The sequence below is a fragment of the Dunckerocampus dactyliophorus genome, chromosome 20 (assembly GCF_027744805.1).
Source record: "Dunckerocampus dactyliophorus isolate RoL2022-P2 chromosome 20, RoL_Ddac_1.1, whole genome shotgun sequence".
NCBI lineage: Eukaryota > Metazoa > Chordata > Actinopteri > Syngnathiformes > Syngnathidae > Dunckerocampus > Dunckerocampus dactyliophorus.
The window spans coordinates 19,059,378-19,072,080 of record NC_072838.1 but is presented as its reverse complement, the minus strand read 5'-3'; the positions used below and the strand labels follow the sequence as shown (position 1 = coordinate 19,072,080).

The 12,703-nt window shown below is 45.7% G+C and overlaps 1 protein-coding gene and 1 long non-coding RNA gene across 2 annotated transcripts; one reads left to right on the top strand and one right to left on the bottom strand.

Moving 5' to 3' along the window:
* The first annotated feature begins 424 nt into the window (after positions 1 to 424).
* Positions 425 to 1,135, top strand: LOC129173700 (uncharacterized). The gene is made up of 3 exons (XR_008567280.1): positions 425 to 594; positions 838 to 895; positions 988 to 1,135. It is a non-coding gene; the product is annotated as an uncharacterized LOC129173700 (long non-coding RNA).
* Positions 1,136 to 4,007: 2,872 nt separating this feature from the next.
* On the bottom strand, positions 4,008 to 7,232 carry LOC129173637 (ice-structuring glycoprotein-like). The gene has a single exon (XM_054764695.1). The coding sequence runs from the start codon at positions 7,230 to 7,232 to the stop codon at positions 4,386 to 4,388; it is 2,847 nt and encodes a 948-aa protein (XP_054620670.1). The 3' UTR covers positions 4,008 to 4,385.
* Positions 7,233 to 12,703: the final 5,471 nt, after the last annotated feature.

Here is a 12,703-nt window from a genome sequence, read left to right as displayed (position 1 = left end):
TTGGACTCCTGATTGTTCCAGTTTTGCTGTTGCTGGTGTTTTTTTTTTTTTTTTTTTTTTTTTTTACTTTTCTGCCGCTGGTCACAAATGGCTCCCAGGTGGCACTTTGCACACCCCTGCTTTTATATCTGACTGCAGCATTGGTTCGACACAGTAAATCATGCCAGTTTTGTATGCCAGCTTGAGCACAGCGTGGGCATTAGTGGCACTGCCCACAAATGGCTCTCGCCCTCCCTGTCAATCAGGAGTTTTTCTGTGTGTAACGCCCACTAGTTGTCCTAATACTGGAAGTATATTGAACCGTGCAACAGTACCATTTGGCCCATTGGTGTAATCCCCACTTTCGCCAGCTGGGTGCGCATGTGTCCTACACAAACTGTGTGATCAGTGGTCGCCAACGTTTTTCTCCCGAGAGCTACATTTATAGAACGAAAATGGCCACGTGACATTTATTTTCATATCTTATTTTAAGCCAAACAAACGTAATATGCCTGTTTTACCAGAGCATTACCGAAATGAGGCCAGTTAATGTTACAAAGTTGCTAGAAGCCCACTTTGTTGGCGTTGTTCTAGTCTTGCAGGAGCGCTGCTCAGGTGAGAAAGTGTATTATCCATCGCTGCTGTTTCTGGGTTTGTGCTTTGTGGAGTGAAAACTCCAGTGGGTGAAACTGTATTAGCCTCTTTAGCTTAGCATGCTCTTTGAAGGTCTAAATAAAACCAATCGGAGGCACATTGAATGTATTGTGTGTAACAAGTGTACTTTGCTCTAACTGGTTGGAGTAGTGGCTTAATAGCGTCCTCTCTCACTCGTGGGCTATCCTGTATGTGACATTACAGCTTTCGTTCATCTGCTCTGTGACCTGCGGTCAGGAGAGGAGTGCCTGGCTATGCAATGGTACGGTTAGCTACGATGCTAATTTAACTCATTGTCATTGTAGTCTGCAACAAGCCTCACTGTGTTGACCAGTGCACGTTGTCTCACACCAGGAAATAAACAGTGTCACGGTCTGCAACAAAGCTCCATGTCTCCTGTTCATTCCCACCAATAAACACAACGTGGAGCTCAGGAGACCTGCACCACCCAGAGCTACAGTGCCTTCAGCAGTGGTTACGTTTACATTTTGCATTGAATTAATATTATGTGAACGTGGCTGTGTTAAACAAGCTATTGCTACAGTATAACTATTCATATATGCACGGATTGTGTATTGCTGTTAAAGGGTATTGAGCACCTAGTTTGCTGTTTGTCGTTTAATTGGTCTTTTGTGACTGTTACTGAGTAGAGATGTTGACATATGAGAACATAAAGATTTTATTTGAATGACAAACAACTACTGCGCTTTATGCAGGTTGTTTTTACTTCATTTTGAGAGAGAAATTCTGAAGAACGGCGAACCAGAGCTGGGATCAACAGTACTGGGGGGGGGGGGATGCAGGCTTCCACACTGTTGCCAACTCCTCAGTAAGAAAAGCAGCTATTGGCTGTTCTAGAAGTTGTCAATTTGCATATTATTTGCATATGATGATGTACCAGGTACTGTAGGAAAAAGCATAACCTCAGAGGAGAGACAAAAAAGTGAGTAAAAACTCCATTAAGTTTAGAACAACAAATAAACTCGATTCTTGGTTTGTTCATTTCAAATTGGCCATCACTTTATCAAAATAAAGTAATGGTAATATTTGATCACAGCCAGCACCTCTCAAAGTGTAACCAGCGTCGGTCAGTTTCAGGAAGTAAACACATTTGTTTCCTAGAGCTATTCTACCGCTCGTAGACGAACACTATGGGGTGTCATTCCAGGGCTTGATTGTGCGGTGTCTGTCATACATTAACAGCCAAAAAACATAGGGGCTCATAGTGGGGGCGACATCTGTGGTCTGTAGAAGTCGTCTACCAATCCAACATTTTTGTGTGTGTTTTTTGTATCATAGAAGTGTTATTGTTGTTGTATCTTGTTGTGTTATTGGCTTTGCTGTGTGTTCATGGTTGCATGTGTTTGAATCTGCTTGCCGGAACGTAGTATGTCAGTGATGTTGCAACCAAGATGGCGTTGGTTCAGAAAACTAACTGGGGGCGTGTGTCCAAATCACCACTTCATTCCACTCCTATTTCATAATTGTTTATTTATCTATGACAAAAATGTTGTATTAAGTGAGTACTTTTATTTTCTTACAGTCTTTTTCCCTTTTTTATTTGGTGTCATGAGCACTTGAACTATTGTAACTGGCTTTATATGGTTCTTGACCAGTCCTCCCCCCATCGCCTCCAGGGGGTGCAGAATGCAGCAGCTACTACTACTTGGACACGTTCAAGATGGAGTACACAATGCTCTCTCCGTCATCAGTGTTTGCATGTCAGCTAATTGGCGCTGTATATCTCGTGCAATATAATCCATATATGCTTGTGCTATTCGTATTCATCCAGGACGTTGCTCAGCTCGCCTCACCCTCGAGGGACGCAAAAATCAATGGTGTAGCTCCGAAGTAAGCAACAGGGATGAGCGAGTACACCACTATCTGTATCTGTTCACCCATCTAAATGATCTGTGTCTGTAGCTGTACTCGGAATGGGCGGGGCATAAACCGGAAATGGGCGTGGTTTAACCGGAAATGGGTGGAGCTTAAATCTGTACATTAAGTCTGAAATCGATATGATTGATCTGAAGTTGCTATATTTATTTGTTGCTACGCAGCTATATGTGTGTAAGTGATCTGTAGGACGGTCTTTCACTTGGACAGCACTTGTCCACTTCCAAGGCACTGTGAGCACATTTACCTACTGATGACGCCGCATCAGGAGCAACTGGGGGTTCAGTATCTTGCCCAAGGACACTTCCACACGACAGACGGAGGACGACGGAGGATCGAACCCGCAACCTTCAGGTGGGTGAACGACCACTCCGCCACCTGAGCCCTGCCGCCTTCACATTCAGACATCCAGCGAAGGCAAACAGAGAAATAGTTCGTCAGTCTCGTTCACTGTAGTTTTCTCAAAAGTACCGCGTTCGGTACTACGAGCAAAGTTTTCCAACTGACTTGCGGACAAATTAGAAGCAGGCAAACTAAAAAAAAACACCGGCAGTGACCGACGAAACACGAACTGTTTATAGCTCTGTCTTGTCAAATGCACCACGTACGTGCCTTCGACTGTAGGGAGTCTGTCTCGGGAGGGGCGGTCACTGTGTGTGACTGGCCAATCACAGAGCATGAAGAGTGAATACGTAAGAGGTTAGCCAATGAGGGTTTTCCTTCATCACGATTCCGGATAATGACGAGCTGTAGTCGTTTCATGCTTGTACTCTGCAAAAATGCATGATCCGTAACAGATGCTTCGTCTAAAACGATCTGGCTCATCCCTAGTAAGCAATGCACTTATTATTTGTACAAAGAGGAGCTTTCAAAAACTTGTCTAAAACTAAAAATGCTGCTGTGCTTTATTTTGTAGTAAAGTCAATACAGGAATCCCTGGTTTATGGCGGTCCATTGGTTTCAGACCCAACTGTGATCAATCAATTGACATAAAGTAGGATTTCTTATTTATAAATGGAATATTTAGGTAGTTAGTGCATAGAAAACCAGTTTACCACCTTCTAAGTACGCTTTTTAACATTATCAAAGACCTCTAGACATGAATAACACCCCTATAGTCACCTTTACACCCCTATCAACCAACATAGTAGACATAATAAGACAAAATAAAACATTTAAGACGTAAATAAGACTCGTGCTTGTGTGTGTTGCTATAAACGTGTTCCTTTGGGGAGCGGAGTGGGGGGCAGACAGAAAGAGATGTCAGGGGTTCGGAGTTGACTTGGACATGATCAGGGCTGCGCCATAAACCTTCCAGTGGGATACACTGATGGAGAGCAGCATGAATACTGCATCGTGTGTGCGGACAGAGAAGAGAAGTCATCACTCCAGTGATTTTTATTATGAGAACAATGTGACAAAAGCATCAGCATAGACTTGTCCAATATAGAGCAGCATTGCATGCTTTCATGGAGCATTGGTCGCTACAGCTGTCACTCCCATTCTCCTCCAAACGTTTCTCCACCTCTCATGTTCTCACTTGCAACTCCACACAAGCATTACCTCAAGTGTGAAGAACTCTTGAGCAGGTTAGCATGTATGAGTACACATGAAAGTGACATTATCTCACACATGTTCCAAATGCTGATTAGAACATTCGAGTCCTTTTGTGTCATACTCTCCCAAATGGAATGGGAAATTCTGCTTTGTTTGCAGCGACGTTTGTCTTCCTTCTAGAGAAATACAGTCCTTGCCAACATTGGATTTCTATCAATCATGAAACATCAAATATAACAGGGGAATAAATAGAATAGTGTTGTTTGCCCAATTCACAAGTCCTTCATTTACGATACGCTTCATAGTAGCACCGCAGCCATGGCGGCGAGTGCGGCGGCGAACGAGAGAATCTCAATGTTTGCAGCATTTGTTTCCACCGAGGTTGTTACAAATGTTCCTGAAGTCCTCGCTGCGACATCGGAGGCTCTTGCCGATGCTTCCGCAAAAGCGTTCATTGCTTCGATGTCTGCCGCGTTCCCTGTCGTGGCCACCATCACGCCCAACGCCGCTGCCTCTCTGGAGAAGTCTGCGGACGCCTGCGCTACCTCCGCCACAGCCAGCAGTCCTTGGAGTTCAACACGCTCCCCGATAGTTTGTGGTGATGCACTTGACAGTAAATCCTCCAACTGTTGTGTCAGATTTGCAGATTCCGTGGCTACTTCTGTGGCAACTGCCAGGGCGTCCGATATCATTTGCTCTGTTGCTGGGACAGTGGCCGCCATCTGTGCAGCGGTTGCTGCCTTTTCTGCTGTTCTGGCTGAGTCCTGAGCTAAATCTGCCAGCTGCTCCTCCAGGGTTGATCCAGATGTTTGGGCTGCTGTCATGGCAGCATCGGCTGCATTTTCGGCCGCTCCGGCTGCTTCGTTCGCTTCAACCACTGCAAAGTCTACTGATTCTTGACCAGTGGTCAGTGATGTGGCGGCACTCGCTGCTTCGCTGGCGGCCGTCGATGCGCTTCTGGCTGCAGGGATGGCTGACGACCCGGTCGCTGCCGCTGCAGCCGATGTAGTTGCGGTGGCTGCTGCCGCTGAGGCCGTCAAGCCAGCCACCACTGCTTCTTGTGCCAAATCAAGAAGGGATTGTGTACCAGAAAGGCTTTCATTTGCGGCTTGTGTTGCTAATGATGCAGCTCTTGCAGTAGCTTGTGCAGCGGCTAGTGGATCTGCGGCACTGCTCACTGTTTCTGCTATGACTCCTGTAGATTCAGCAAACAAGGCAACTTCCTCGGCCTCCTGAAGCGCTGCTAGCGTTACAACGGCCCGACTGGATGACACCTGAATAGAGAGCTCTGAAAATAGTTGTGAAGCATTCCTTGATACGTCCACAACTTCTCTTGCAGCAACATCAATTTCACCTGGGTTCGCCATCGCTGCTTGTCTGGCTGCCATCGCTGCAGCTAACGATTGCAGCGCTAGCTCTTCCTCAATGCTTCCTGGTGATGAAGCTTGTAGTGCTGCGTTAGCCACTGTTTTTGCTGAGTCTGCTGCATCACTTGCTTTGCTTCTAGCTTGTTCTGCATCTGCTTGTCCATCTGCAACTAATCCAGCAGCCTCAGATGCTTCATTTGCCGTTTCAATGGCAGCGTTGACTTGGTCTGTTAGATCTGCACCAGTAGCTGCTGCTGCTGAGGCTGCGAGGGCTGTTGCTGCTGCTGCTAAGGAGGCTGCTGCTGAAGCTTCGGCAACTACTTCATCACTTGTAGATAGTGCTTGCACAGCCTGTGATACCACCTCTGTGGATTGTCTTGCCGAATCTACCGCATTTTGTACTTGTTCTACAGCTAATGCTGCAGCTAAATCAGCTTCCATACTTCCTGTACCAGGTGCCACTGCTTGTTCTGCTGTGTTCAGTGCCTGTAAGGCCTGCGCTGCCGTGTCATTTGCCAATTCAGCAGCGGTTTCAGCGGACACGATCGCTTGTTGTACAAGGTCTTCTGTGTCTGCTGGAAGGGCTGATGAATTGAGTAATGCTCTGAGGGCTTGTGCAGCCATTGCTGCCTCTTGACTGGCATTTCTTGCAGCTTCTATGATAAGTGGTGCATTAGCTGATACGTTTCCAGATTCGGTAAGGTTTGCTGCTAATGTTGCAGCATCTGCTGCTGCTCTTGCTGCAGATGATGCATTTACTGCTGCCATGGATAGACTTCTTGCAAGAGTGGCCATGTCCCCCGTTGCTGTTGCTGTCACTGCTGCGGCTGTTGCTGCTGCCATTTCAGCCTCATTTGCAGCATCTGCTGCGGCTTGTGCTGCTGTGGATGCATTTATTGTGCCTTGTAAAAGGGAAGATGAAGCAGCAGCTGCTGCGTCTGCAGCTGATGAAACATTTCCTGCAGCATTTGTTGCTGAGAATCCACCTGAAGTGGCAGCTGCCGCCGCCACAGCTGCTCCCGTCAATGCTGCTGCTGCTGCTGTGGCTGTTGTGGCTGCTGCAACTGCTGCCTCTGTGGATCTTTGTACTGCTGGAGGCACTATAATAACTGTGGTGGCTGGGCTCATAGTGGTGCTAATGGTGCCTAGGATCATCGTGGTGGCGCTCGTGGTGACGGGGCTCATAGTGGTGCCGGGGATCATAGTGGTGGCACTAGTGGTGCCAGGGCTCATAGTGGTGCCGGGGCTCATAGTGGTGGCGCTAGTGGTGCCAGGGCTCATAGTGGTAATGATAGTGGTGCCGGGGCTCATGGTGGTAACGCTAGTGGTGCCGGGGCTCATGGTGGTAACGCTAGTGGTGCCGGGGCTCATAGTGGTGCTGGGGCTCATAGTGGTAACGCTAGTGGTGCCGGGGCTCATGGTGGTAACGCTAGTGGTGCCGGGGCTCATAGTGGTGCCGGGGCTCATAGTGGTAACGCTAGTGGTGCCGGGGCTCATAGTGGTGCCAGGGCTCATAGTGGTAACGCTAGTGGTGCCCGGGCTCATAGTGGTAACGCTAGTGGTGCCGGGGCTCATAGTGGTAACACTAGTGGTGCCGGGGCTCATAGTGGTAACGCTAGTGGTGCCGGGGCTCATAGTGGTAATGCTAGTGGTGCCGGGGCTCATAGTGGTGCCGGGGCTCATATTGGGGTCGACATTCGTGATCTGTAGAAGTCGTCTACCAATCCTGGTGTATTCAAATCCTCCCTCAGCAGACGGAGTATTGGTTCCTGTTTCCATTGAGAAGTGTGATCAGTGATGGCATTTAGCTGCAGCATATATTGTAATTGCTAGTTAAGATGGCTTACCAATGAGTAGAAAAACAAGAAATAAAGTCTTTTTGATCATCATTTTTTTATGTCCTCTGATGTCCCAAACAAAATGTGTCGCCTGTAAAAACAAAAACAAAGCATCTTAGTCTAGATGGTGAATCTGTAAAATCCAACATGTTCTTTTTCTAGCCAAATATAAAATAGGAAAACTGATTTGATTGAAAGAAGTGTTGTTGCACGTTTGCAGAAAGTAAGGTGAAGTGTTACTTCAAAGAGAAAGTGTTCTTAGTCACCTTGACTCTTTCTCTAAAACCTGATCATCAGTTTAGAAACGTAGGGGTAACAACGGACTCAGACCTGAACTTTTAACACAAGCCACATTAAATCAGCAGCGTTTTACCACCTAAAAAAACATTGCCAGAGTTAAGGGAATAGTGTCTAAAGTAGACTGGGGGAGACTAATCCATGCCTTTGTTTCCAGCAGGCTAGACTACTGTAACGCCTTCTCACTGGGCTCTCTAAACCAGCTGTAAAACAGCTGCAGTACATCTACAATGCTGCTGCTCGAGTCCTGACTAGAACCAGGAAATCTGAGTATATTAGTCCAGAACTCGGGTCTCTGCACTGGCTTCCTGTTGTCATAGAATATACTTTAAAACCGCTCTGCTTGTGTACAAGTTTTTTCATGGTCTTGCGCCAAAGTACATCCCTGAGATGCTGGAGCCACATAAACTATCTCGAGCTCTGAGAAGCTCAGGGAGGGGTCTCCTGCGGTTGCCCAGAGTCAGGACTATACACGGTGAGGCTGCGTTTCAGTTTTATGCTGCCAAAAAGAAGATATGCGACAATCCTCAACGTTGGCAATGTTCAAATCCAAGCTGAAAAGGCTTCTATTACACTGCGCATATCACAACTGAAAGCATTTCATCTACACTCCTCATTTTAAATTCATTTTTACTTTTGTTTTATGGAATGATTTCATGTAATTTTATGTAATGATTTTAGAGTGATTTTGTTTTATGGGATGATTTTATGAAGTGATTTTGGCCCTTTTCTGTAAAGCACTTTGAATGACCTTGTGTGCAAATTCTCTAAATAAACTTGCTTTGCCTTACTTAGTGATTTTGTAAATATCGAGCCTGGTTGGCTTTGAATTTCCTTGATTTCAATGAAAATAAGACTGAGTTGGTCCTTGTGCTTCTCATGAAGCCCTGCTGGTAACCTGGGTCGTCTAGCACAGTATTTGAAGCCTACAGTCACACAAACCCAGCTTTTAACTGGACAGTGATTTTAAAAATGAAACGCAGCTCAGTGCAGTTGTGAAATCCAGCTTGTTTTACCTGAGACACTTGGCAAAAATGATGAATGTTCTATCTAAAGAGCACATGAAAGAACACAGTAATCCAATACTTTGGCACAGCTGGGATGGACGGCTGTAAGTCATTGTATGTTAGCGTCAGGTTGGCATCACTCCCCTTTTTCTCGGCAGCACCCTTCAACTGTAACACGTAAGAGGGAGCATTTTTATCCTGTTTTACCTGCACGCCGCTTTTTGAGAGTTAATCTGAATGTTGTCTTGTGTTTAAATTAGTGATGCTCGATATTGGCTTTCTTGTTGGTATCCGATATCCGATATTGCTCAGCTTTGTATCTCCATTGGAACATCTGTGTGAAGTTGGCATGTTCTCCCTGTGTGTGTGTGTGTGGGGGGGGGGGGGGTTTCTGGGTACTCCGGTTTCCTCCCACATTCCAAAAACATGCATGTTAGCTTCATTGGAGACTCTAAATAGTCCATAGGTATGAATGTGAGTGTTTGTCTATATGTGCCCTGCCATTGGCTGGCCACCAGTCCAGGGTGTACCCCGCCTGTCGCCTAAAGTCAGCTGGCATAGGCTCCAGCATGCCCCCACAACCCTGATAAGGTTAAGCGGTATAGAAAATGAATGGATATGGCCCAGCACGTCATTACTGATACCAATATCCACTGATACTCATACAGGCAGCGGTTATTTGTCATTTCCTGCTTTGCACTCTAATTTTGGTCTTTTGTTTCCTGCTTGGCGTGATTGTGCGTTTGTAGTTGTGGCTCCCGAATGCTGGGATGCACTACCCGGACATGCTAGACACACCCTTACACTGTCCACTTTTAAAAGATGCACCTTTTCCACTTGGCTTTTAACCAGTGTGAGATGTTGATACCATTTTACTGTTCTGATATCATTTTGGTTTCATTGTTTTTACATGTTTTATTTGTAAGCCCTGTACATTTCAATTTTAATTATTCTAATTGCTTTTAATATATGCTATTTTTTGTTGTTTTTATTTGTGTCTTTCATTTTTTATCTTTTACTTTTTACTAATTTTATTCCTATTCAGCTCTTTAGTCGGTGGTTGCTGTTTTTAAAAAGTGCTGTGCAAATAAAGTTGGCTTGGCATGTTGCACGTTTACAGAAAGTAAGATGAAAAATGTCCCTACAGTGAAGAGCAGGACATTGATGGACGTCCAAACTTTCCAAGACTCATCGGAGCTCTGAGATCCGTGTAGGGACATTTCTCACGAACCCTCGTTAATGTTCCTACCCCAAAACATTCTGCTTCCATTATCCAAAAAAATCACTACAGTCCCATTGTAAAAACTATCTTCGTTCTACAAGACTTATGTAGACAAAGCCCAACAATGTCCGAAAGTAGCATGGTCGTCTGTGTCAACGCAACGCTCATCTTTATGCAGGAATTCAAGGAGGAGGAAGGACTCACCACACTGAAGTCCATAGTTGGATCCCAGACTGGAGGTTGCTTGACTCTTAATGTCCTGGTCTCTGTCCTGGGCTAACGTTTATATGCCGCCTTACTAAACAGCATGACGTTAAGACTTGTCACGCCCTCATTACGGTGTCATAGACACATTATTGTCAATTAGTTTGTACTACTCATAGCTAGTTAATTGGTCCTTCGTAGGTTCAGGTTGAGTGTGTAATTAGTAAAAAATCTTGTCAAGCGACATTTTCAATCATCAGTTTCACGAACAATTAAATGACGCACTTTGAAATGAAAACACCCTGTTCCCTCCCATTCATTCAACCTCACCAAACCCCAGCAGTGCCCCGGTTATCTTAACCACTCATGTGTTTACATGTCCGGCCAGTGTTGGAAAATACCAGGAACGGGCACATGCTGTCAAACAAGGAAGAGTGGAAAAAACAGGCAGGAATGGATGTAGGAAACAAAGAAAAGTAGGAAGTGTTGGAGCTGCTGACCAGACCATGTGGAGCTATAAAAGCAAACAAATATGTACAAGAAGTAGTATGTCTGTCTGTGTACTGTACGTACATCAGGACGAGGTGACCGACAATAAACCAACGTCACAGCACAGAAAAGACCCACCGACACCTCCATCTTCTTTCACCGGGTCACAGTCACCATCAACCAGCGGATGTTTACGGGACGACTGGGAGAAGAATGAAGCCATGAGGACCACTTGGAATAAAAGCATCAGTCAAGCAGTTAAAAGTACTTTCCACACTCAAGTTAGAGGGCAAAGACTGTTCATCCGGATGCAGAGCCAAACTTCTTGTTCGGTTTAGGCCCCCTGATGCAGAGACAGAGGCAAAAAGGGGAAAAACAAATATGCACCACGGAAAACTCCTAAAGAGTGCTTGGCTGTTACTCTGGCAAGCGACAACCTAGGCCTCGGTCACAACCCACCATGGGTGTTTTTAGTCTGTACGTTTTTTGGGGAGGTCACGGCCACCATGTTTTTCTGAAAACATGGGGAGTGAGCATGTCACTCGCACATCACTTGCACGGTCGCACAAAGTGTTAGTACCTGTCCTGCACGCCACGATTGGCCGTGCGCGGTGGCGTGCATCCTACTTTGCACACATGGTAAGTTTGAGTTGTGCATGCTTAAAATGTGCTTGCAACGTACGATCTCCTTGGGATTGCCACGTTATCGTGCGGAGGCTGTACTTACACCTGCTGCTCACGTACGGTGTCCTGACTCACTTGTTGTAAGTGCGTGCAGGTGCCATGAACGTTAGTTTTTCCTACCATCTGAGGTTCTCCAGAAGTCCCTGCTGCTCTTGCCGCTAGATGCCGCCCATTCTGCCGTAGAGACTCTTCTTCACTCCTCCTTCATCTTTTGCACTCTGCCTCTACTGGGCCCCTCCGGCCGTGTCCGCTGCCCCTGAGCCACAGATGCAGCCGACCCCCTCTTCTATGTCCTCAGAATCCCGGAGATGAAATGTGTGTTGCAAGCGTGGTGCACATGCTCACTTGGCACTCGAGGTGCTGACTCTCATCCCAGAATATTTTGTCTTTATTCTTGTAATATCACAACTTTTTCCCAAACTAATTTTCCAATAATTGCAACTTTATTCTTAGTTTTGTTACTTAGGCTCTGTCCACACAGGAACGTTCTCGGGATTTGTATTTTTTTTTTTTGGCGGGTTGAAAAAAAGTCACTTCCACACTTTGCTGAATTAGTAAATAGTTGCATCCAGATGGGAACGGATGAGCGGGTGAAAAGGATGTAATACACAAGGCACACCTACGTTGGACACATGGACGAAACCACATGACACACCAAACTATAGAACAAAAAGAATGCATACGCGTAAGTCCGTAGTCCTCCGTTTTCCAAGGCTCGTCTAGAAATGGAACTAAATGTGCATCATTTTGGGAGTACAAGACAAGAAAATACCAAGAGAATGTCGACTGGGGTGAGTCATGACACAGGAAATATTTAGATATTATGTTGGTTTGTCGTCAAAGCTCACTTCCAGTGGTTTAAGATTCTCCCACTCTGGAAGCCGGTTTCAAAAAATACACTTTTGTCACCTAGAACGCCATTTGCGTGTGGATGAGTGGCTGAAACAATAAAATACTTTGCTGTTTTCATCTGAAAACATTTGCGTGTGAATAGCCTCTAATATTGCAATAATTATTGTGAAAATTACTTTTTTTCTCATACCGATACAATATATTTCGTTTTTTTGTTGTAATGATAGTTTCTTGTTATGACGTTATTCTAATATTTCTACTTTATTTTTGTAAAATTACTGCTCTGATTCACATGAGGTGAAAAACCATCTTATGTGCTAGCGACCTAGCATTGAGGCCCAGGCGAAGCGTGAGGTGCTCCCGGCCTGGCCAAGCACAGTACCGCACGGTGGTCTAGTGGTTAGCACGTTGGCCAATACAGGAACAGCCTGGAGATTGGGAAGACCTGGGTTCGATTTCTCCCTTGAGCATTTCTGTGTGGAGTTTGCATGTTCTCCCCGTGTGCGCGTGGGTTTTCTCCGGGCACTCCGGTTTCCTCCCATATTCCCAAAAACATGCAGGTGAGGTTAATTGGTGACTCTAAATTGTCCATAGGTATGAATGTGAGTGTGAATGCTTGTTTGTCTATATGTGCCCTGCCATTGACCAGTCCAGGGT